We start from the raw sequence: 26,279 nt of genomic DNA, 5'->3' as shown, positions 1-26,279 counted from the left end.
GAGGCAGAGGCAAAGAAATTTCCCTTGAAGCCTAGCTACTCCAGGCTTGCTGGAGGTAAGTTCCTTTAACTCTGCGAGCCACCCTGGGTCTTAGAGTCTGGCAGGGTTTGCAGACCAGTATCTATTATTATGTAAATGGACCAACCGTGCCGCCTTTTAAGAGATTTTGGCAAAGTGTAACCCTTTGTCTGCCAAAAGGTAGGCTCTCCTTTTCCTTGTGAGCCCAGAGTTTGCACAGTAAACAGTGGGTGACCTACAAGCCAGCCAGTCAACTTGCACGTTGCCTTATTAGGCAGGCCGGCAGGCCAAGGAGGCTGGCGTCTGGGGATAGGCCTGCAGAGCTGGGGGCAGTGGACTGCTATCCTGTAAGGAGCCAGAGAGCGCAGACCCTGGAGACGTGGCCTAGTACTGCTCAATTAATTCTAGTGCACTGTGATGACAGGAATGTGCACTGTCCTTGGCAGACAGACTTTATGCTATGGATGGAAAATAGGAGGTGGCTTCGCAAAGGACAGAGTGGTAGATCTCCTTTTCCTAGGCTTTTACTCACTGTGTAGCTTGTACTGTATTAGGACTTACTCTATGGCGTATGGACTCTTTCAGGAAATGTTTAATCAAAGAGCACATGGAGGAGGAGCCTGAATTAATTCCGTGTCACGGGACCACACAGGAGCTTCAAGTTCATGTCGCTTGTCTAAGTGATTTCTTTTTTTTTTTTTTTTTTAAGATTTATTTATTTATTAGAGAGTGTGCAGGGGCAGAGGGAGAGAGAATCCTCAAGCGGATTCCCCATGGAGCATGGAGGCCGACACGCGGCTCAATCCCAGGACCCTGAGACCTGACGTAGCTGAAACCAAGAGTCGGCTGCCCAACCAACTGAGCTACCCTGATGCCCCTTGTCTAAGTGATTTCTTTTTCATTTCTGTACCTGGTGCACCCCCCAGAAATCTTGTAGCAGCAAAGCTCTCCAGCTCTTTGAGCCAGCAGACAGCTCCTCGCACCACCACCCCCCCTCCCGCCCCCACTGCAGTTAGGGTAGGCAAATGGCTGTGGACTCCTAGGGGAGTGGATAGGTACCTGAAGTGCTCCTACTGGGGCCTGTTTTCACCTCACCATCTTCCTTTGATTGACTCCTGTCTGCTTCTTGTCCGTCAGGGAAAGGGCCAATCACTTTGCCCCTCCTGTTAAAGAAATCCTTTTTTTTCTGTTTTAAATATCTGTTTCCATCTCTGTTGACCAGCTTGGCTAATTGGCTCCCCAAGGCATGGGCTATAACTTTGAGTTACGTGTTCTTAACACAGGAGCCTTTGACTTGTACAAAAAGGGGTTTGTTAGCTCGGTGCTGAGCTCCCCTAGGACTTTAGAAGACCCCTGAAACTCCAGGCAAAGCATGTTGGCTGGAAGGAACATTGCCGCACCTCTAATTGTAAAGAAAAAAATATCGTGTGCAGGACAAGAAAGAGCAGAGAAATCTTTGGAGTGGGTACATTTTCTTTATGCATCACAAAGATGTCAGGGGAAGGAAGAGGCTTCTTGTTAGAATATAAACTTTGAGTCCCTGAATGAGAAGCCACAAAGTCTACTGCATTGTAAATTCCAAGACTATTGCTTGAATTTTTTACATCGAGTTATCTTGAATGAGGAAGTTAGGATTCTAGCAAGTGGGCACTTGAGTTTTCCAATTTGATTTTAAAATATATGTATATAACTTTAATGATAAACAATGATTTGGTTTTAAGGCCTATTCCCTGTTCTGGGAAAGTTCAAAGTGCTGCCTTTTTAAGGGGAAGGATCGCTGACTCACGTGAATGATACTGTTTTCATTGGGTGTTTTGATTCTTCGGTAATTATCTCAAGAAGTGATTAGCTACAATGGAGCAATAATAAATCCTTCACTCCAAATCAATATGAGTGTAAAACATCACATAATTTACATTGACTAGGACACTACAGTTTACATACTTCCATGTGGTCACAGTTAAAATACCTCCGTTCATATCACTGGGTGTTTTGAAGATAAGAGCGGGAAGGAAGCGCCGCATGTTCTCTGTTCTAGGAAGTGAGGACTTGCAGTTGTCCCACCATGTTTGTCTCAACTCTGCAGTGCACTTGGCTGTTCTGAAGCTGGAGGGCACAGTCTCTCATTACCCCTGGGAAGACCTGATCATATATGGGGAAGACAAACAGACGCACTTGACAGGAACCACGGAAGAGGTAGAGAAACTTCAAAAGGGTCATTGAGAATAAGGTGGAAGAGGACCTTCTGGGCAAAAACCAGCCCTGCATCTATTAGGTGATTTCCTCATCTAGGCTGTGATCTCCTCGAGGCAGGCACTCATTTCAGCATTCCGACCGCCCTGGTACCTGACCTCTGGTAGTTGCTCCTTGAATCCTGTTGGGAAAGAAGGGACAGCTTCTGCAAGTGAAGTGGGAATATACCACAGGACACAGGAGAGGTCTGGGGCAAGGAGCGGGGCAAACATCAAAAATTTTTGATGTTTGTCTTTTGCGTATTGGGTTCAGATCAGTGGCCGAGCATCTAACTGGAAATACCGTGCAAATAACAAGAAATATCAGCTTTCAGATGACATCTTACTCTCAACACTGAACTGCCCTGTAATTTCCATCCCGGGCAGTCAGTCTGTCTCACTGGCTTCTGGTGTCTGTGGCATGCTGGCTGGCCAGCTGTGTCTGGTAAAAGAGACCAAAGCTCAGCAGCACCGTGGCCAGCCACGGGCCGGGCTGTGACCCGTGGAGGGATGACAGTAATGAGTTTATCAAAAAGAAGTTGGCCTTTAGGGGCGCCTGGGTGGCTCAGTTGGTTAAGCGACTGCCTTCGGCTCAGGTCATGATCCTGGAGTCTCGGGATCGAGTCCCGCATCGGGCTCCCTGCTCAGCAGGGAGTCTGCTTCTCCCTCTGACCCTCTTCCCTCTCATGCTCTCTGTCTCTCATTCTCTCTCTCTCAAATAAATAAATTAAAAAAAAAAAAATCTTAAAAAAAAAAAAAAAGAAGTTGGCCTTTATAAGCTTTTTTTATTTTGCTGTCCACAGTCCCCGTTATGGTAAGAGGCATGCAAGCCACGTATAGGAAGCGACTGGGCTAGTACGTCTGTGCTCCTGGAAACTCTTTTCTCGCCACCTAAAAACCATGCAGCATGATGTTTCAGCGTGGTGTCAAGGCGTGAAGAGAATATGAAATTTCTTCTGCTTGGACTTCAGTGATGGTTTTCATTTTCTTCGTAGTGGGTGAATCTCCTTATTCTGGGAGGTTCCTGCCTTCCCACCTGCCTTCCCACCTCTGCATGGCCTGGCCTCTCCTGTTCCTCCTGAATGTGGCCTCCCATTCCAGCTCACACCTTCTTTAATAAAGCACTGCTCTCCTCCCATCTGTCATGCTCACATGACCCCTTCCTCCTAGCACACCCTCTCCTCCATTCCCAACTAGGCTCACCATCACCATCATCTTCTCCAGGAAGCCTTCTTTCATCAAACTCATCCATTTGGTTCAATTTTCCTGCTTCTTCCTGGATGTAATCTTAAATGGCTTGTACTAGTGGTTTTTGAACTTTGGAGCATATCATAATCATAATCATCTGGGGTAGGAGACCTTCATTTTTAACAAGCACCCCACGTGACTCTGAGGGGCACCAAACTTTGATATCATTTGCCTTTTTATCAGATATTAAACTGACTCATAAGTGTAAGTATATCTTTCATCATTTCAAGCAGAGTAGAATATATCTTCAATTTTCATGTCATAACCTTCCTATGCCACTCAGTCTTTGAGCACAGAATCTGCTTTCCTGGTGATCACTGCACATGGAGAAAGCTATCAAGAACATGTCCAATCTTAGCAACATCCCCTGCCCCCCCATCAGTCAGCAAATGCATTGGTAACCAGCTCTGAGACTCTAGTGAAGGTCCTGGGGACCAGCTAACATACACTTGTAGAAAACATTGGAGATGCTGGGAATGGCAGGTTGCTGGATTTTTCTTGAGTTTCCATACTAATTAGTTTTGTGAGGTGGTGGTGGTTGTTTTTATGAAGATGCCCTTCTGAAGACAAGGAAGCCCAGAAATTATTTTATTCAAAGCCCTTTCCTTCAAATCATTCAAGTATAGTTGTAGAAAGGCTATAATCTATCAGGTATCAAGAGTAATATTATACATTTACTGGTCTACCATCTGGACTTTTAGACTCATAAAAAATTCTCATATCTAATGATTCAGTATTTGCTTACTTTCTGTTCATGGTAAAACCATCAAATAGCGAGTATTGAATGACTGGAGTTGGCAGAAGCCTTGTCTGAGCTCCCTGGATAATTGTAATCATGCCAGCCCCCTTCCCCTGCTGGGGTTCTGCCCTCAGTGAGCGAGCGAGGTGGGGCTTGGGCCCCTGCAGCTCTCAAGAACAGTGTTCTGCACCCCATGCAGTTTCAGATTTTACACACTAAATATCTAATTATATACTTATTTGTCAGATCATTGTTGAAGGACCCTTTTTGTATGGGTGCTTCGAATAGGTCAGAAATGTTCTTGGCGTCTCCCTGACCTGGAAGGCAGTGGGGGGGGCGTGCAAGCCAAACATCCACCTTTGCCCCAGCGCCTTCAGGAGACCTGTGCCTAGATGCTCAGCACGTGCTTGTAACTTGTGTCACTTTGTGCTTTACCTTTACTGTACTTTTTTTTTTTAACTGTGCTAAAATATAACACCAATTTAACCATTTTTAAGTGTACAATTCAGTAGCATTAAGTACATTTACATTAGTTTGCAACTAATGCCTCACATCCATCTCCAGAACTTTCTCATCTCCTCCAACTAAAACTCTGTCCCCATCCCCCGCTGTTCGCCAGCTCCTGGTAACCACCGTTCTACTTCCCGACGCTGTGAATTTCACTCCTCAACATACCTCATATATGTGAAATCACGCAAGATTTGTCCTTTGTGTCTGGCTTAGTCATTGAACATAATGTCTTCAGGGTTCATCCATATTGTATTACGTGTCAGAACTTCATTCCTTAAGGCTGAATAATATTCCATTGCAGGTATATTTCAGTGTATGTTTTAAACGTGGAACTGACCTTTGTTTTTGTTTTTTTCCTTGCTCTCAGAAATGGTTGACCTTCCCTCCTCCTTTAAGCTACCTGGGTTATGTTCCCCAAGAATCATTAGCTACAGATTCAGAATTGGCCAGAAGCTAAAATGATTAGAGATACTTTTCACTTCAGATGTTAACATTCTTCTTTTGGACATTCAAAGACATGCATAAGTCCTTGCAGTTTTCCCTTAAGCCTTTTTCTTTAAAAAAGAGATCTTTCCCATAGCAAGATGGGCACAGTTCTTTCAACACATCTGATACAGAAATATCTGTGAGTTGTATTTCTTATCATTGAAAGTACTTTCGCCTTTTCATGTCTACATACTTGGCCTGTTCAAAATTAGCTTACACAATCCTACAACACAAAATTTTATTTGAGACTTCTCCTAAATATTACCACTAACCAAAATTCACAAAGCCTTTACAATGTGCGCAGGAGGAGAATTACTCTAAAATAAGGAATCTGGAATGTCTGAATAAACCAGTATGTGATAAAAGGGAAGCAAAAAGGACTACCCAGGCTTCCCACTGGTGGGACGGCCTCCCATCAGGCAGTTGTGCTCAGATTCAGAGTCTGCACACAGAAATAAAATCCACCCCAGAAAATGTGAATCCCATTTCCAGCTGCTTCTAGCATACAAAATACCCCTTTACTAGGCTATAAAAACATAGCCTTCACTTTGGAATTTTCAGTCGAGGCCTGTAGTAGCTTATAGTACGTTTTTAAAATTGTTCTGAGGCACTTGTTAAAATGGTAGAAATGTATCAGTAATTCACAACAGTGTGTAGTCAGGTGTTGCCCATGTAAATGTCAGCTCACTTTCCTGTGGACTGGGGAGGCTCCCAGCGCTATCCAGCGACCGCCTTGAGGAAGCGTGAGGGGACAGTACTCAGGCCTAGGCAGGAATGTCGCATACACCCTACACCCGCACCTCCTTTCAATATGGAGATGCACTCAGGGATTAGATGATGCGCTCCCGGTTTTCAGAGCGCTTCCCCACACAGTTGACCCTTGAACAACACAGGTTTCAACAGCGCTGATTGACTTCTCTGTGGATTTTTTTCCTAATACATACAGGACGGGACTTGTAAATGTATTTTCCTTATGATTTTCTTGAAATCTTTTTTTTTTTTTTTAAGATTTTATTTATTTGTGAGAGAGAGAATGAGAGACAGAGAGCATGAGAGGGAGGAGGGTCAGAGGGAGAAGCAGACTCCCCGCCGAGCAGGGAGCCTGATGCGGGACTCTATCCCGGGACTCCAGGATCATGACCTGAGCCGAAGGCAGTCGCCCAACCAACTGAGCCATCCAGGCGCCCTCCTTATGATTTTCTTAATAACGTCTTTTCTCTACTTAGTTTATTACAAGAATACAGGATATAATGCACATAACATACCAAATATGAGTTAACCGGCTGTCTATGTTCTTGGTAAGGCTTTCGGTCAACAGGCTATTTTCAGTTCAGCTTTGGGAGAGTCAAAGTTCTACTCTGATTTTTGACTGTGCAGGGGGTCGGTGCCCAAACCCCTGCATGGCTCAAGGGTCAACTGTATATTCTCTCTTTAATCATGGCCTCACCTTCATATTTACCTCTTTGATTTCATTTTGATTGACCAGGAAGTGGTCGTTTTGCCTTTAGAGCTACATTTTAATAAGCAGCCTGTCCCTGCCCAAGGATTCATCCCAGAACACCCTGTATCTGCGTTTTCCCGTCTGCAGATGGGGATGGTGGCAGTAGCTCCCTGCAGGCCTTGAGAGAACTAAATGAGTTTAATGCCCCAGGGCACTTAGCATTGTGTCCGCCTCTGGGTGAAAGGTCAGTAAGGGACCCAGTTCCTGTGCTATTCTTTACACTGTCACAGTAGATTTGGTAGAAAATGTGTAGCTGCCAACTGAGGTGTTGGGCTGTTTTCCTTTTCATTGACTTTGTTCCCAATTTCTCCTTCATGATGATGACCCCCCAAAGGACAGCTCCTCTCATGTTGCAGGGGTGCATGAATGTTGTCAGCCAGAGAGGAGACGGGAGGACTGGCCCCTCAGTAAAGCCTCCGTGTGATCCCGAGACACAACTTTGAATCACAGTCCCTGAGGAGTTAATACCTTGATCCTTTGTCATCTAATGCCTTATCTTTTGACCTTGGCCATTTAGGAGGTGACCCTTCTTACCTGGACTCATACTGACATTGTCCACAGTTGGACTACAGAACTCAGCTCCCGTTTTTCCCGTTACTTCATATCCCTGGCAAATCTTTAGCATTTCTTCCTGTTTATCCCTGCACGCAAATATTTATATTCCACATCCTTCTTCACGTTGTAGGAAAGACAAGAAGACATTCCTAGGAGTCTCAAGTTGAGGAAGGAGTGGTAATACTTCTCCTTTATGCCTCCTAGAAAAGAAATAGAATTGGCTGAGAATGAGCCAGAATCTAAGAATGAGGAAGAGTAGAAGTGAGCCCATTGCTCGTCTGCTTGCTTGCTCGCTTCATTCACTCATTCCTCCAGTATTTACAGTTCATTGTTCTGAGCCAGGCACTGTGCAAGGAATGTGTCTCAGGTGTTGACCCTCAAGTTTGGTAATCCTTTAGGAGACCTGACTTTCGAATAGGAAAAGTGTAGTTGGCAATAGAGAAACGCTGAGAGAGAAGAAAATCTACGCAAGGGCTTTAACAGGAGAATTCAGTGTTGGTTGGCAGGGGAAGTTGGTCCAGAACTTCCATGGGGTTGAGTGGCCCACATGGGGTTGAGTTTGAGAAACACTGGGTTGCATGTTTTCAAGGACTCTGGCAATTCTCTGGGCCAACACCCCTATAGTGAAGAAATGCATATATTCAGGGGAGAAGGGCAGGTTGATGTTGTGCATGAGCCCACAGACACAATTCCATTCATGGTTTTCTCCTGGATGTTTAGGCCAAATCTAAGCCTTGGGATTTTAAAAGGATCTATTACCTCTGTCTTTATTTGTAATTAATTGTTTTGGTAACTATAGAGGTAATTCATGCTTATTGTGGGAACTTTGGACAATAGAGGAGGAAAAACATGAACAGAGTTATGTCTGAGTAGTGAGATAATCAATGTTTTGGTCTGTTTACTGTCTTTCTGATAAGGTGGGGTGCTTATCTCTGTCTCTAATGCATCATGAAAATTTTTCCAAATCACCAGTTGAGTTTCAAACCTGGTTTTCTTGTGTAATTTATTTACCCATTTTTCTGTATGTTTCTCTATGTAGGTTGGTTCCATTTTTATACGTTTATAAACAAAACTGTGGTAAACATCCTTGTACTCATTCAAAGTAATTTCCTTAGTATATTTCTAGAAGTAGAATTACTGAGTCATTGCTTTGTACACTCTTAAAAGTTGATAGTAACACCCTTATCTTGTCTATCTCCAATAAGATGGGGACCTTGGAAAGGGAAGGAAGAATCATAAGTTGCTTGCTTTTTTCCGTAATACCCCCACCCCCCAGGCCCTGACTTCTGTCTTTGCCTGAGGGTCTCAGACATGTCCTATTTACTCATGTCTGGAGTGACCGCTGGATTTGAGGAACATCTCTGGAACCAAAACCAGGCCAAGGAATCATATGAGATTTGTAAGAAGCTGGCTTGACTCCTCCCAGGGCCAGAGCGGCCCTTTTACCAATAAAACCAACATAAGCCAGAGGGCTGGGGACCCTGTGACGTCAATCCAGGACACATTTACAGCAATGGCCCCTGTTATTTTGTGTCCAGACTGATCAGGAATGTGGGAGTTGTCCTGGGGAGAGCAGGAGAATGTGAATTTATTTCTAGTCTGGTACTGCCACACCATATACTGTGTGACCTTGAGGGCAGTTGTCTAACTCAGTAAAATGAAGACCATGTGATCAGAACGGCCCCTTCAGCTCGTTTTCCCAGAGTCCATGGCTTTGGATTTACCAAGACGTGATACAGTTGTCTAAGTGATTTCACTTTGGGATGTCAACATCTCAGTGGTCCATTCATAGATCCTTCTTGGTCATCCGCCACCCACGGATCATGACATGACATGCCCGTGACAGTGACCTCCCTCCTGCCCCTCCTATTTACATATTTATGCTCCTTCCACTGGAGCATTTTGTGTGTGTGTGCCCATATAGAGGAAACTTAAACATTTGTTTTCTTTTAAACCTCAAGATTGAAACTTCAAAAACATTCCATAAAATAGTTCCATAAAACATTAATTCTGAGCATTGAGAAAACTGTGGTTCTTTGAAAATGGAAATGATTAGTGTTTCTAACTGGACACAGTGGCAGAGAATTTTGTGCATATTGTGTATCTCCTTTTTTCTCTGTGCTGAGCTGGTGGTTAAGTGATGTTGGAAAGGGAGTACAGCACCATCTCTGTTTTAAATTAAGATATCTTCTCCCTGAAATTTAAGAAAATCACAACCACAACTTGAATTTTCTCTGCAGAGAAATAAAATATGCTAACCTACAGAATGATGTGAGGAAATGTTTGTCTGTTTGGTCGCTCTTCTGTGTGAATGAGCCACCCTAAAATAAGAAAATTATTATTAATTGTTATTATTTCTAATTATTGGAGAGTAAACTTAGAAACCTCATACTTTCTACTGATGTAAAATATAGATTTCTTTCATCTTTATGATCTCATGAGGATGAGATAATTAAATAGGAAATTAAATTGTATATCCATAACTTAATAATGTTGTGCTTTTTCTTTTCAACCGTGAAGCCATATTTAAATCTGTTTGCTTTTTTCCATAATGGATGAGTGAGGCAAATAATTCTGGTTAGAGTCCATTACCAGCTTATAGAGAATATCCAAATTCTTTTTAGTCTCTATTGGAATTTCATTTTAAAAATTCAAACTAGAGATACTCCTTAGTAACAATTAAAAAGAAACATTTAGATATACTTAAGATAATTCTAATTGAGTGTTTTCTAAGAAGAGTAGTTTTCAGGAATATATATGGTCATGAGCAGGTGATACTGTGTTTTATAAACTAAATGCTTTGTAAATATTATTTATAAATATAAATATTATTTCATCTCATGTAATTATTCATTTCCAGAATCAGTTGCTTGCACAATTTCCTCCCTTTCTCTTCACTTTCCAACACTTCCTTCTTTTTTTTAATTTTATTTATTTATTTTTTAAAGATATTTATTTATTTGAGAGAGAGAGACTGAGAGAGAGAGCACATGAGAGGGGGGAGGGTTGGGAGGGTCAGAGGGAGAAGCAGACTCCCTGCCGAGCAGGGAGCCCGATGTGGGACTCGATCCAGGGACCCCAGGATCATGACCTGAGCCGAAGGCAGTCGCTTAACCAACTGAGCCACCCAGGCACCCTAACACTTCCTTCTTTTTTCCCAGTTATTCTGGACCTAACAATAAAATGTCCACTACAGTTATCCACAGCTACATATGTTGTTCCTTGCTGAGTTTTTTTAAACTGCCCTATTTGCCATATTTCTCCCCATTTTTATAGAGTTGTAGTGACCAGCAGTATAGAGAGAACACCAGATGCCACTGCTGACCCATGGAGTAACCAGCGCTGGGGTACCTTCTGTGGTTGCACCTTGATTAATTTCTTCTTTTTCAAGTTAAGTTTGTAGTTTAGAGATCAGTTTAAGTCCATCTGGTTTGAAATCAGGATATAAAATCAGTAAAAATCATTTTAGAGTGTGACCTCTAGCCCTCAGCAAATTCCATTATTTCATATGGTCACTTAGCACACATTCTCTGGGGGCCTGCTCTGCACCTGCTACAGTGTTCAGTCCCAAGCATACAAAGATGGATATACTCAAGGTCCCTGCCTCCCTGCAGGTATATGGGGCAAATCACGGTCTGGAGCCCACCTTCCCCAGATCCTATGGCTCCATCACTGACCACATGAGCAAGTTACTCCCCTAGCCCTGTTTCCTCATCTTGTAAATGAGACCATTTTCTTAGGTTCTCTTTAATGCTCCTTTTAGCTGTAATATTGCCAGCCTCTAATTATTGCATATTTTTCTTGGAATTGCATTATTACTGTTTGGGCTCACCATTTACATGTTGTAGTTAAAAATAAATGGGGGGACTCCAGGGTTTCCAGTCGTGCATGTAAAAAGCTTGGGAGTCCCCACTTTATCCCAACAATAAGAAAGAAGCTGCACAGACTGAAAAATCAATAACTCTTCTTGGATCCATAGGAGAGGGGAGGACCCAGGGCAAACCACTGCTCCTGAGATGAGAGACATAGACAGGCCAGTACGGGGAGTCAGGGATCCCGGGAGTAGAGACCCTCAGTCAATGCAAGGGAGCAAAGGTAGTCTCTTCCACAAATGCTGCTGGAACAACTGGATGGCCACATGAAAAAAAATGAATCTAGACCCAGACCTTACACCCTTCACAAAACTTAGTTCAAAATGGATTATAAACCTAAATGTAAAACACAAAACTATAAAACATCTAGATGAGAGCATAGGAGAAAGCCCAGATGACCTTGGGAATGGTGATGCCTTTTTATTTTTATTTATTTATTTATTTTTTAGAGAGAGAGAGCGTAAGCGGGGAGAGGGGGTGAAGGGGCAGAGGGAGAAGGAGAGAGAGAATCTCAAGCAAGCTCTATACTCAGCGTGGAGCCCGACGTGGGGCTTGATCTCACGACCCTGAGATCATGACCTGAGCCAAAATCAAGAGTCAAGACTCTTAACAGACTGAGCCACCCAGACGCCCCTGGTGATGCCTTTTTAGATGCAACACCAAAGGCACGATCCGTGAATGAAAGAATTGACAAGCTGGACCTTATTAAAATTATAAAACTCCTGCAAAAGACAATTTCAAGAGAATTAGAAAAGCCACAGGCTGGGGAACAAATATTTGCAGAAGACATATCTGAAAAAGGGTTATTATCCAAAATATACAAGGAATTCTTAAAACTCAACAATAAGGAAACAAACAATGGCCTAAAAAATGGGCCAAAGCGTTTAGCAGACACCTCACCAAAGAAGATACACAGATGGCAAATAAGTATATGAAAAGCTGTTCCACATCATACGCCATCAGGGAAACTCAAAACAGTACAATACCACTGTGCACTTATCAGAATGGCAAAAATCCCAAACACGGGCACCACCAAATGCCAGCAAGGATGTGGAGAGACATGAACTTTCGTACATTGCTGGTGAGAATGCAAAATGGTACAGCTGCTTTACAAGACAGATTGGCACTTCCTTACAAACCTAAACCTATTCCTGCCATATGAAGCAGCAGTCGCACTCCTTGGTCTTTACCCAAAGGAGCTGAAAACTTAAGTCCACCCAAAAACCCGTACATGGATGTTTGTAGCAGCTTTCTTCATCGGTGCTCAAACAAGGAAGCAAGCATTCAGTAGGTGAACGGATAAACAAACCGTGGTCCATCCAGACAGTGGAATAGTATTCAGCACTGAGAAGGCGTGAGCTGTCAAGCCAGGAAAAGACACGAAGGATCCTTAAATGCATATTACCAAGTGAAAGAAGCCAATCTGGAAAGGCTGCACACTATGTAACTCCAGCTCGGTGACATTCTAGGAAAGATGAAACGAGGGAGATAGAAAAAGAGCAGTAGTTGCTGGGGGAGGAGGGAGAAGGTGAACAGACAGAGCACCAGGGATTTTTAGGGTGCTGAAAATACTCTCTGTGATATTACAGTGAGAGATGTGTTCTTGCACGTTTGTCCAAACCCATGGAATGCTGTGAATCCTCAGGTAAACCATGGACTGTGGGTGATTATGATGAGTCAAGGCAGGGTCATCCTTGGTAAAAATGTAGCTCATGGCGGAGGCTGTGCATGTTGTAGGGGAGGGGGCACGTGGGAAATCTCTGGAGCCTTCCCCTCGATTCTGAAGTAAACCTGGATCTGCTTTATAAAAATTAAGTCCCTTTGGGTGCCTGGGTGGCTCAGTTGGTTAAGCAACTGCCTTCAGCTCAGGTCATGATCCTGGAGTCCCAGGATCGAGTCCCGCATCGGGCTCCCTGCTCGGCAGGGAGTCTGCTTCTCCCTCTGCCCCTCCCCCCTCTCATGTGCTCTCTCTCATTCTCTCTCTCAAATAAATAAATAAAATCTTTTTAAAAAAAGGGGGTAGCCCGAGAGGTAAGGCCTAACTTAAGAGCTTCTGTCTCAAATTAAAATTTTTGAACCTCCAGTAATATCTGCCTCTTCTTTTCCCACAATTTCGCTCATATGTTGTTCATAAATCTTAACTCTTAACGATGGGGTTTTGGCTTCCCTGTTAGGTGAAATATTTCATTTAACTTAGCCAAAGCCAGACTCAGAGCAGCCTGGGAATCGTTAGGCAGCTTCCCTTCTTCCCAATACATCAAGAGTCTCTGTATGGTTTCTTCTTGTTTATTTTTAGGGCGAGGAGGAGTTGTTTTGGACTCCCCCGTGGTGGTGGTTAGGTTGCAGTATTGTCTATGTAGCTGGAACATAAGCTGGGATTCGGCCCCTGCTTTGAAGTGGTAACATCATGAATGGCCCATCAGCGGAGTGCGGCCTGGTTCAGCATCCACAGGCCTGATTTCTGCTTGTAATCTGATTACGGGGTTTGAGCTGTTCCAGCCTGCAGCCTCCTGCTCTGCGTTTACTATACTTTCAAGGACACGAGTGCCTGATTGCTCTAGCCCTGGGCTGTGAAAAATCTCAACCCAGTTTTGCTTAGACGGGCTGAAGGCCACGGCTGGTGGAGAGGACCAAGCTCTAGAGCTCTAGAAAGTGAGTAAACTTTCTAGGTGCAACCATGTTCAGAAGCCCAGAGATTGCTGGCTGTCTGGGAGCTTTCAAGTTCCCTGAGAAACAAGGTAAGGCGAGAGAAAGAGGAACTGCATTTGCGGGTTTATTTTATAACGGGATGAATGCCTTGCATCCTCCATTTTACCTTGTATTCTCCTGTGTCCCGTTAGTTATAGTTTCCTCAAAGGACACTTGAAAGATCCTAGTGAGTTTATAAATTAGCTTATTTTGTGGCTGAAAAACGTGAGTTTTTTTTTGTTTTATTTTTTTTCCTATTGTAGGTTAGAGATACTGCTGAACCACGAAAGCCTTTATGCAGGAAAAATTGCAAACTCAGTCACAATGCCCAAACTTTGGGTCCCAGTTCTGGATATGCTGTGCTTTAGCTAAAATAGTTTTCTAAACCGAATGCTATATATATATATACTAAATTATTTCCAGTAGACAGTGGTGTTTGTCTTTTTATTAAATCTTCATGTGATACTCTTTGGAACAAAATGTTGTTTTTGTAGTGGCTTCCTTTTGAGTACAGAGGAAAATGCATGCTTTCCATTTAACTACTGGAGTGGCACCGCGGATTCTGTTCACTGATTGAACAAAACTGAAATGCTGAAGTTATTTTGACCGTCACATGTGAAATTCAGGCAGTCTGTGTCCAAGTCTTTTACAGCACAAATGCATTTTAGGAGGTGATTTGAACAGGCCTCAGCTTCAGGAATTTTCTTCCACAACATTTGGTAGCTTTTTGAACTGAGTTCTCTTTTTTAAAATACATAACAAGATATTTGTATAAGTAGGAAAAAAGCTTAGGTGTTTAGTTGGCATGATACCTTTCATTTTATTATATCTCTCTAATTGGTAAGAATTTCCAAATTCCGGGATTCTGTATGTGTTTGCTGGATAATGACATGTCAGCATCTGGTCTATTTTGTACCTCCTTTTCCTCAGGCTTCTGCCCCCAGATATTAAACAGTAAAAGGCACTCGCTTAGAACTCTGTGTAACTGGTCTGCTTGTGGTTTTCTTGGTGGACAAATGGTTACTATACCAAAAGCTGTAAAACAGATTACTTGCCATTAGACTGGTATAAATTTGTCTCTGCCTGGTTTTGATTAACTGGTCCACCCGGATGTGTGTTTTTGCTGCATGGGATTGTTACCACCTGTCTTTACATAATACATATCTTATCTTCAAAAATAAAGAAAGAAATTGTTAATTTGATGTGTTGTTGTCTAGATTTTAATGAAGACAATAAAGACAGCGGGCTTGTTCCCCTGCTCCTCATTATCCCCTCCACGCACACATTCTTTAAAGGCATCTCAAACATATCAGGCGATGATGAGTTTCACCGTTTCTGGTTACCTGGACTGAAATTGTTAAATGTTTTTTCTCCTTTTTTTCCCCTGAGTACGTAACTGTGCTGTTCAGTATTTAATTGCTTTGAGTTATTCTTGTAGCTATAACAAATTTAAATGATAGTATTGAACTATGTCAGATTCCCACCCACCCCCCGACCACCTGCAGAGTTATGTTGGCTAAATTTCAGGAGAGGAAGAAACTTTGCGTATGTAAAATGTATGTTGTGGAATTTGATTCTTAAAAGGTGTCATTTTTGTATTCATATTTCTTGTCTGGTTAATGGTTTCCTTTTTCTTAAGTTATATGTTCAAAGGTACTTTGAAGAATTTTTTTTTCATTGGAGTTTTTTTTTTTTAAAAAACAAAACTTATTGTGTAGCTATTTCAATGTTACATTTTTTCTTTCCCCTTAGATTTCAACCAGAAAAACTTAAACTGCGTTGGATTACCAAGTCAAAGAAAAGTTTCAAGGTAAAGTGGTCTTTGCGCAAGGAATCATAAGTTTTGAAGATTTGTGGTAGCTTTTAGAATTATTCTCCTAAATTCCTAATTCATGAGTTTGAATGTTTGGCAATATGTTTTCTCCCCAGAGTTTGATTTATTAAAATATATAAAGCAAGCTGACCTAATAGTATGTTCAGCTAAAAAAGATTATTTTTGTATTCATTAATGCTGTTTATGGGAACTATTTACAGATCGGATATAAGTTTGAACCTGTAAAGGGCTATTATCTTTTCTTTCTTGTACCAGCCTCCAAGTGTGGGATGTTCTTTTGCAGTCTGTCCATCAAGTAAGAGAGCTTTTGATTTTTCAAGAAAAACTTTAGTCTTGTTCTTTCCTTCCATCCTTCCTTCTTCCCTCCTTCCCTCCCTGCCCCCATCCAATCCATCTGTCCAGTGAGGTCTTTTTTTTTTTTTTTTTCTTGACAGAGAGAGAGAGAGCACAAACGGGGAGCGGCAGGTGGAGGGAGAGGGAGAAGCAGGCTTCCTGCAGAGCAGGGGGAGCCCAATGCAGGACTCGATCCCAGGACACTGGGATCATGACCCGAGCCGAAGGCAGATGCTTAACTGACCCAGGCATCCCCCAGTGAGGTCTTTTAACCGTTCTGCACTTCAGTTCCCTTGACTGCAAGATGTTATGGGTACTAATTTGATTTACCTAATGTGCTAAGACTCTCTGGTACATAATCATTCATATAAGCTCTTGTAAAAATTAAAGTTTGTGCCAAACAAGATAGCTGTATCTCAGATGCTTCTTAGTAGATCACCGTCCCTAATAGATTTTGAGATTTTCAAGTGAATACACAAAGTTATTATCCGTAAGATATGCAGGCATCAATCCCAATGTACATTTCATGATGGTAGAAGGACCCAACCCTGATCTAACCCCTCATTCCACTCAGATGCTTTTGTTCCTAATGTATCGTGTATGACATTGTTTCTTTACTATAAAGGGTTTGCATTTCAATGGCATTGAATAAACAGATGTCCTCATCAGACTGAGCCTTGTCCTGCATTGAAAATGGCATAATTGATCTTGTGAGCACATTAGTGAGATAAAGCCTTGATGGATTGGATCCATGTCTTAGTATCAGGCCACCTAGAGCCGTAATGAGCCAGGGTCAGCAGTAAGGCTGTCTGTCTTATTTAACTCAGGAAATCTTAACTTTTCTGGTGCTTGGCACAGTCTCCCATATTTCTCATCTTTGCCATATTTTTGATAGAATCTAAGGCTTACAGCCTTAGATTTGTTAGTTCCAGCTACTATAACAAAATACTATAGACTGGATGGCTTATAAACAGCAGAAATTTATTTCTCACAATTCTGGAGGCTGGAAGTCTGAGGTCAGGGTGCCAGCATATTGGGGTGAGGGCCCTCTCTCAGGTTTCAGACTGCCAACTTCTTGTATCCTCATTTGGTGGAATGAGCTGGAGAGATCACTGGGTCTCTCAGAGGGGTTGTTTTATTTTAATTGAAGTATAGTCAATCTCTGGGTCTCTTTTTACAAGGACAGTATTCTCATTCATGAAGTCTTTACCCCGTGACCTATCACCTTCCAAAGTCCCCACCTCCTAGTATCATCACGTTTGGGGGTTAGGATGTCAACATCTGAATCTGGGGGAATACAGATGTTCAGACCAGAGTAGCTTAGTTCCCAGTTCATCCCTAGCAGATTGGTGTAGCTGTAACAGAGCTAGTAAGTGACTTTGAAAAAGGAAGAAGAGGAAAGCATTGCTTACTTAAGGATAGCAGAAGCGTGAACTAGGAGGTCAGACGTTGCAGTAGAGACAGATTCAGAGGGACACAACTGCTCTGAAATGGTGAACAGTATCTCCTCCGGACCCATGCAGATCACAGTCTCCTTGCCATGAGCTAGAGTAAAATAGGCTGGAGATGCAAGCACTTGCCTCCTTCAAAGCAGTCTAGTCAACCAGATGCCAGAGGTGCAAATAGGAGGTAGTGGACTTTGATCTCTCCTATCCTGTAATGTGAACTCCAGTAGAAGAGTGAACAGATTGGAGGGAGCCTTTCCCAGCGTGGGTGCTGACTAATCACTGTCATGGTATAGCCCCATTTTGTCAAAGATAGGCGCTAGTAACTGCAGCCCCATTTTGTCAAAGATAGGCGCAGTAACCTGTCCTCACTTCCCTAAAATTTCCCCTTGTTTCTACTGCTGGTATTTATTTATTTATTTATTTTTTAAAGATTTTATTTATTTATTTGACAGAGAGAGACACAGCGAGAGAGGGAACACAAGCAGGGGGAGTGGGAGAGGGAGAAGCAGGCTCCCCGCAGAGCAGGGAGCCCGATGCAGAGCTCGATCCCAGGACCCCGGGATCATGACTGGAGCCGAAGGCAGACACTTAATGACTGAGCCACCCAGGCACCCCTCTACTGCTGGTATTTAAGTAGGTTAATGGGACACATTAAAAAAAAAATTATGGAAGCAGGGAGCAATCTCTTCTTAGATTATTGAAGCAGAGGGAAGGAGGTAGAGTATGTAAAATTTAGTCCTGAAGAGAGCACTATTTCAGAGGAGATGGAAAATATATAAAAGATACAAAAGGTGCTTCTTAATAGTAGAAACTTTTAAAATATAATTCAAAAATCAAGACTGTAGCATTTACTTTAGTTATATATGGAGTTATATATTTCATATTGAATTACAGACTCATGCTTTCAGTTTAGCTGTGGCAACCCATCCATGCCTATGGAGGTTGTCGGGCAGAGACTCCTTGTGCCAGGGGTGATGGTCCGTGAAGAGGAGAGCACCATCCAGCATGCGGAGCTCAGTGCTTTGGAGTCATCTATTGTGTGAGTTAGGCTTGGGCTCCACCAGTCACACTGCTTGGTACCCCTGAATCAAAAAAATGAGAGGAGGGTGATGTTAGGGCCCTTTGGGGTTTTTGTGTTTTACTAGCCATTAGATGATCAGAAGGAGTTACCCTTTCACAAATGTTCCAGAATCCTTTTTTTTTTTTGAGAGAATGTGTACTAGCATATGGCAGGGAGGGGTAGAGGGAGAAGGAGAGAGAGAGACTCTTAAGCGGGCTCCACACTCAGCGCAGAGCCCGATGGGGGACTCAGTCTCACGACCCCTGAGATCGTGACCTGAGCCAAAACCAAGAGTCGGAGGCCTAACCGACTGAGCCACTCAGGAGCCCCTATGAATCCATAATTTGAAATGAGACACTTGCAATATGTTCTACAGATAAGAAACCAGGATACCATGAGAGAAAACAACAGAGGTGCATGATATAGATTCGGTCTGCAGTGAGGCAGGCACTGGGTCAGGGGGTTTCTTCCTTGAGGAACTGACCTTAATCTGAGACCCAGAACAGGAGCCAGACTCAGTCAGGATGGGGAGGAGGGAACTCAGAGTAAACGGCATTTACAGTGAACCATGTTAGGAGCCATGAGCGCGTTTCCTGACAGCATTTGGGTTTTCCATTGGTTCCTGACCAACTGTGAAAAGGCTGTCCTTTTCATTGGTGCTGACACTCTTGTAGCTTGTTTGAAGAAAGTAAGTTTAGGGGCTGTCAGGGGATGACTCGGAAACCCCACTATAGAAGTTCAGAAAAATGTTTAACTGGGGAGCAGTTTCTTAGTCTTTATTAGCAGCTTTTTGATAAGCACAAAAAAGGGGGGAAATAGAAGCCAGCAGATATTTATGTTTGAAAATACGAGATAATATTTGTACCCCAAGGTCAATGGCCTGAGAAACTGAATATTTCAGGGATTGGACCATTTTGTTTTAATATAGAGTTCTTTTCCTGAGATTCGAGTTTCCCGAAGAAAGTACAGAACTTTATCAAGATGTTTATTTACACAAGTAGCTAAATAACCAGTTACAACAGCATGCCATTCTTTAAGTAGGCTCCATTTCTACAGTTATCTAATTCTGTAGGTTTATACTAAGTCCTACATCTGAATAAAACACTGAAAAAGAATTGTCAGTGCATCGTGATTCACTGTTTAGAAGTCAGTGCTAATTCCACATTTCTGACCTAAGCAGGTGTCTTCAAGCCATCTGGAGTGTGGTTTATAAAGACTACTTAATCTCAAGACTTTTTATTAAATAATATGAATACATGGCAGTCATATTTATGGAATATAAACCCTACCACGTTTAGAAAGCAACAAGTAAGATTTCAGATGGACTTGGTTCTGGAAGATGGATGCGTCCCCTATTTTGGAATGTGCGGCAGCTCCTTGAAATTGAATTTATGTATGGGGCATAGATGATTCGTGTGTCCCACTTACCTAGTACGCACAGCACCTTCCTCAGTCCAGTCCCCCCTCACGCTTCTATGGGCATGCACCCCTGCAGAGTGGAAATGCAAATGGAGGGCGAGCCCATGGTGAAGGTCAACTTTGCACTGATCTTCAGCCTTTGCAAGCCTGTCGTTCACCTCTCCGGAGGTGATCGTATCACTGGGGAATATTAGTTTTTCTGTTTTCATGCTGGGTTTTCTTCCTGTGTGGCGGCAGCTCTGTCGTCTTGCCCAACCCCAGGCACGCTCCCGTGGAGGCCCATGGGGTTGGTGCCCCGCAGCCTGGGGGCCCCTGCACACAGTGTGAGAGGAGCTAGGTTCGTATCTCATCCTCGGGCAAACCGTGTAACAGCTTCCTAATCTGCAAACCAAGGATGATGATAGTGCCCGTGGTGTGCTGGGGCCCTCTCGCACCGCCTCGCGAGAGTGAGCGTGTGCCTCTCTTTCAGCTTGGAGTCCAGGGAGTCCTGTGGGAAGCTTGAAAATCGGCCATCGTGGGAGTATTGACACCATCAGCCAAGACCGCAAAGCATGTGCTTAGCGGACGGGGGCAGTAGAGCCAGAGGAAGGAGCCCGTTATTAAACGTTTCTCAGCACAGCACTGAGTGGTTCAGGCCTCATGGGGTCTTACGAAGATAATTAAGATTATACCTGGAATATGCCTACTTAGAGAAGAAAAGTACATAGTGCTTAGTTCCTTATTCTTCCCCCCTTCCTTTCCTCCTCCATTCTAAGCCAAGTTTTCATGAGCCTTTCAGACCTGTTCACCATGCTTTGATTTCTTGGTTGTTTGAAGGCATGTGTTACTTTACCATAATTTCAACCCTGGAGGAAAGCATGTTCATAACCTAGACAAGTTGCTGATTTTCTGAGGAAGAGAAGAACACAGAGAGGTTGAGTGATTAATCCAAGCTTCCACAGCTATGGGCGAGTAGCTCCAGAAGAGGGTGTCCCTCCCAACTGAGGCGTCCAACTCTCAGCTCAGCCATGTTGTTACCCGCTGATGCCACGCCACCTGCCTGTGCTGTTGTAATTCTTCCCTTGCACAAAAAGGTCATAGTAATATAACTATAAATAAACGAAAAAAAGCTACCATTTAACTCCCTGAAATAAAATTTTTACTTGTAATCCACACACATGTATTTCACTATGTATAACAGTCATGTAACTTTTGTTTTGCATTTTTTGCACTTAACAACATATATCTTGATTCACATTGACTTTAAACCTTAGTAATGGAATAATTTAATTTTTAGCTTTCAGAAAGAGTTCTGGCTTGAAGATAAAGAACAGCTTGCTAACCACAGAAGAAGAATCGATGCTAAGATTTTAACTGCACTTCCGAAAGGTGAGACTTTCTCTAAATGGCTGACCAGTGTCCTGGGCACATAAGTATTGTGTCACCTGATTTTCATTGAGGGGAAGTCATTCCCTAATCTCCAGTGTATACCCTCCATTGTGTTCCTTTCTGCCTCTTCCAAGAATTAACCTCAATGAAGGTATACCTCCCCTCTTGCGTGTTTCATCTACACCTTTCTCTGTGTCCTTTCTTGTTCATTTTAGGCATCCTTGGGTATTCCCTGGGCACCGGGTGGGGAGGGTGACAGAGGGAGGCAGCATAGAATCAACCTTCATTATCTCTCCTAGCTTTCACTTTCTCCAGGGGCAGTGAGTTTTGCTCATAAGCCTGTATCTACTTCGTCCACTCTGCCCACTCCCTCCACCTCTTGGTGCTTGCCAGGGTTGTTGCATTTACACTGAGTATCTTAGAGCTCCCTGCCAAGCAGCACGCTGGGCTTCCAGTGCACACTGTACCTTACACATCTCCTTCCCCAGGTAGGCACTCAGATGTTCAGTGAATTAGTATTTTCATTGGGAAAGATGGAAGTGCAATAAAACATTTGCACCTGCCATCAGCAAACTACCCCTGTGTTTTGCCTGAGAAATGATGTAAACATTAACCAGATCTTTGTGTCCACCAACTCTAACACTGGCAGAGGGGAGTACCAGCTCACAAACTGCCTTTATCCCAGATCAGCTGTGTAGCCCTTACTTCAGAAAAAACAGGTTTGATGAGAGGTCAGATTTTTTTTTTCTTTTTTGTCCTCTGAAAGAAAAAAACAAACATGAGATCAAACCCAAAAGAAATTAGACCAGAAAAAAAAAATTCTTTTAATAGAAACTAAATCTAGTTTAAAAGGCCCACTGATAAATGGGCGTACATCCTGAGGAACTGAATAGGTGATATGCTTAGACATAGTCTAATGAGGATGGATATTTGAAGGACCCCAGGGATTTGGCCTTGTGGAGAAAATTTAAACAGGGACATTTTGCAATTTTCAAGTATTTAGAAAACTGTCAACTGGAATACAGACTTATTCCATGTTGCCCCAGAGGCCCTAGAACAAGAATACTGTGTTGAATTACAGGGAAGTAGGTGAGATTTCAAAGGAGAGAGACAGTTCTGATAGTTCGTGGGACCTGCGAATGAAATGGGCTGCATTACGATCTCATTCGCTCCTGTTGGCTGTTCAAGGAAGGTCATAGGCTTCCATGGGAAGGGCACATGCTGTGGGTTCCCGCCTGGATGGCGTGACATGGAAGGGCCCTTCTGATTTTTTAGACTCTTTGTGAAAGACAAAGAAACTCTGGTTAATCTGGGTCAAACTTAACAATCGATGAAGATGATTCAAACAAAGTACAAGAGTGAACAGATTGACTTCAGCAGGATCTTGGAAGATTGGAATGATAGGCAAAGTTCTATAGCAAAAACTGCTTCACTCATCCTCTTCATCTACCCTGGTCCTTTTCTTGGTGAGCAATAGTACTCGCAATATTAGAGTCAGAAAAATTAGAAACAATATATGAGATGTGAGGTTCTTTTCAGGTTCAACAGCTTGTAACTCCACATATGCCAAAATTTAAGAACACGTAAGTTGATTAACCAGTTTCATTAGAAAATGTATCATAATTGGTTATAAAAAACTTTTTCACAAATCAAAGATAACACCATGTATTTATCAGATTTATGTTTCCAAGTTCACAAGATCTTCAAAACATGCTTAAAAAGTATCAGAGCCTCTCCTGCCCCGAATTTCGTGTAAATTCCCCATAGTCTTATTTTACACTCCGCACTTTACGAATTCAGGCAGGCATGTTTGGAAAGACCCATGTATTCCCGATAATCTCAGTTCTCCATCTTAACGAATATTTTAATGATTCTGTCAGTTCTTGGCAATATAATGGTGAAAGTGGGAATTGATTACAACTTTTCATGGCATAGAGTTTTATGTCTGTTTATACGTTTACAGAAGTTTCTGTTCATTTAGTGAGGAATTCTTGCTTTTGTGAAATTGAGCATTGAAATGATCATTGGCTTTTTCTGTAAAGGGGCTTCCTTTAACTGTGTATCACAAACAAGTTATCCAAGGGTTAAAAACCTTTACTTATGTAAAGATGATGCTATTAAAATATATTTTCCACTTAAGAATTATGAAATGAACCAAATATATTACTCTACTTTCTTGATAGCTTTCTTGAGATATAATTCAAACAGTATACAATTCATCCATCTAAAGTATACAGGTCAGCAGCTTTTAGCATATCCACAGAGCTGTGCATCCATCACCACAGTCAGTTCTGGAACACTGTCATTATCCCAAAAAGAAATCCCACACCTCTCAGCTATCACCACCCCCCGCCCCTTATTGCTCTAGTTTTGTAATCACTGATTTTATAAGCTGCTTGTCTTTGTATCAGTGGCTGCCATCCAAGTGTAAAAGTTAAAGTGTGTTACTGCTCTGGGAAGTCAGATCTGTTTTCAGGACATTCTGGGTCTGACCTGTGCTCTTAGCCTGTCAAATGCAGGGTGGGAGAGAGGTGTTCTTGGCAGTCCCCTGCCACTTCTGTTTCTTTGGAAGATTCTACTGTACTTGGGTTTGGATGCCTGAACTCAACAATAATTTTACCAGAAAGCCTGTTTCTCTGGGCTTATTAAAGAAGCGGTGTCCCTCAAGAAAACTGCCCAGCAGACCTCATTATGCCGGGTATTGGCATTATATATTATGATAAAGCATGTTAGGCAGTGAAATAACTTAATAAAGTATGATAGCCCTGATGTCAATTACCCGTAAATTACCTGACTCGGAAAATGACCATCCGATTCCCATCAAAACTAACTAAAGAAATAGACTCATAGAATCTGTATTGCCACAGAAACACCATTCAGAATTACTCAGACAAGGGCAGCAGGCTAAGATAGCAGGTGCAATGAGGAATAATTTAGTATATGTCACAGTTTTAATGTACTTGAAGGCAAAGTAGAAAATTCATTACAACAGAGGTTAGATCAACAGTGCCTGTTTAGATCTGTATTATATGATGACTAGTATTACTAATACTGGAACCATTTATGAATTGTACACATTACACCACAGCATACAATCAATTGAATTATGACTGCTTAATCCAATTTTATTTTATTTTTTTAAAGATTTTGTTTATTTGAGAGAGAGAGAGTGTGTACAGGCAGGGGGAGTGGCACAGGGAGAGGGAGAAGCAGACTCCCCACTGAACAGGGAGCCCAATGTGGGGTTCGATCCCAGGACCCTGAGATCATGATCTGAGTTAAAGGCAGATGCTTAACCAACTGAGTCACCCAGGTGCCCCAGCTTAATCCAATTAAAAAAATATTCTTATTTCCTGTTTTAAGGAAATATACACTGATGAATTTAGAGATAAAGGAATATTATGCTGCAACTTACTCTTGAATGGTTCAGAAAAATTAATACGTAGGGGTGCCTGGGTGGCTCAGTCGGTTGAGCGTCTGACTCTTGGTTTTGGCTTGGGTCATGATCTCAGGGTCATGGGATGGAGCCCCACGGCCAGCTCCTTACAGGGTGTGGAGCCTGCTTGGGAATCTCTCTCTCCCCTCTCCCTCTGCCCCATCCCACACTCATGCTCTTGCTCTCTGTCTCTCTCTCTCTCTAAAATAAATAAATAAATCTTTAAAAAAATAATATGTAAATATGTGTACATGCATGCATGTGTATACATATATAACACATGTAAATACGCATATGGAAAAGGATAAAAATAAACCAAATGTAGTAAGTAAAGTATAAACATGTTATGGAACATGTCTTGATTTTTCTGTAAGTCTGAAATTATATAACAGTTGTAAAGAAAAGACAGCTTTTGGTAGATCATAAACAGTACCTGCATTCTGTATTCTGTACCTGTATTCTGTATTCTGTATACCTGTATTCTGTAAACTGTATTCAAGACTATCATCCAGATGATACCTGTGGTAGTGCTTTATGAATGAAACAATGGAGGGCAACATAGATTTCCACAGCTGGGGTGACTTCTGTGATTTCTTAGTGTTAGCTCTTTTTTAATGCTTTATAATAAACCTGACCAAAAATTCCAACCGGAGGGCCTAATGAGGACTGCAAGAGCCCAAAAGAGGTTGTTGTTTTTTGGTTTTTTGGTTTTTGTTTTTTTTCCTGGAGAGGGTCAGAAAAAGTATGCACACATCAGCAATTCAAATAAAACCTATTCTCTTTCCTACAACTGAAGTATTTTCCCATGGAATAGATATACTAGAGTAATTATATTGCATGTTTGCTTTACTAATTTTACTTTTAAATTATAGTCTTGGGAAAGGAAGCTTCTCTATTACTTCTTTTGTCTTCCACATCATTTCTTTCCCCTGTAATCTCATGTCTATAGGATTGAAGCAAATCTGGGTAACTGAAAAATAGATTTGTTACAAAGAATAGACTGAGAGGTAATTTGTTTGCTTAAGGGATTTTTTTTTTATAAGATTCACTATGGATTTCCACTAAGAATGAATAAGCTTGCTGATACATTTATTTATTTAATTTTAAAGTAATCTCTACACCCAGCATGGGGCTCGGACTCACCATCCCAAGATCAAGAGTCGGGTGCTCGACCGACTGAGCCAAAGTGCCCCTAGCTTGCTGATACGTTTAAAGTTTATGGTTTGATTTATGACTTCATTTCACTCCTCAGTAAATAATTGGAGAGGACTATAGCTTATAGGCTTGAAACGGTTTTGAGTTTGAATCTAGGTGTGGTTGAAAAGAATGCAGTCCTGGCTAGTGGTGTCTGTCATTGGGATAACCTAGAGCACAGGCATCTAGGGGCCTGGCTGCTTATTTGAATCTTTGTTCTGGGATTGGTGCTTCGCAATCCCAGACAGTGACGTCCGCAGGGGGCTTTGGAAACAAGTGGGAGCATTTTTGCGTCATGGCAACTGGTAATGATTAGGCATTTGGTAGGGGAGCGAAGGA

The 26,279-nt window shown here is 42.3% G+C and overlaps 1 protein-coding gene across 12 annotated transcripts in view; it reads left to right on the top strand.

Annotated features, from left to right (window-relative positions):
• Positions 1-26,279, top strand: part of SVIL (supervillin) — a 229,085-nt gene that overhangs the window by 115,200 nt on the left and 87,606 nt on the right. For 6 of the 12 annotated variants that reach the window (XM_034987201.1, XM_034987197.1, XM_034987200.1 and 3 more), the window contains 2 exons: positions 15,601-15,658; positions 21,219-21,310. Coding sequence is in view for 7 of the 12 variants with exons in the window: in XM_034987192.1 (XP_034843083.1) it covers positions 15,601-15,658; positions 21,219-21,310 (150 nt within the window). In the remaining 5 variants the exon portion in view is untranslated. Of the gene's footprint in view, positions 1-15,600; positions 15,659-18,120; positions 18,503-21,218; positions 21,311-26,279 lie in introns of those variants that run through there. The other 6 variants (XM_034987194.1, XM_034987193.1, XM_034987191.1 and 3 more) reach the window with 5 other exon arrangements.

This window comes from Mirounga leonina, unplaced genomic scaffold (genome assembly GCF_011800145.1).
Source record: "Mirounga leonina isolate KUSES-001 unplaced genomic scaffold, KU_Mleo_1.0 Mir_413, whole genome shotgun sequence".
Lineage (NCBI taxonomy): Eukaryota > Metazoa > Chordata > Mammalia > Carnivora > Phocidae > Mirounga > Mirounga leonina.
This window is presented reverse-complemented; position numbering and strand designations above follow the sequence as displayed.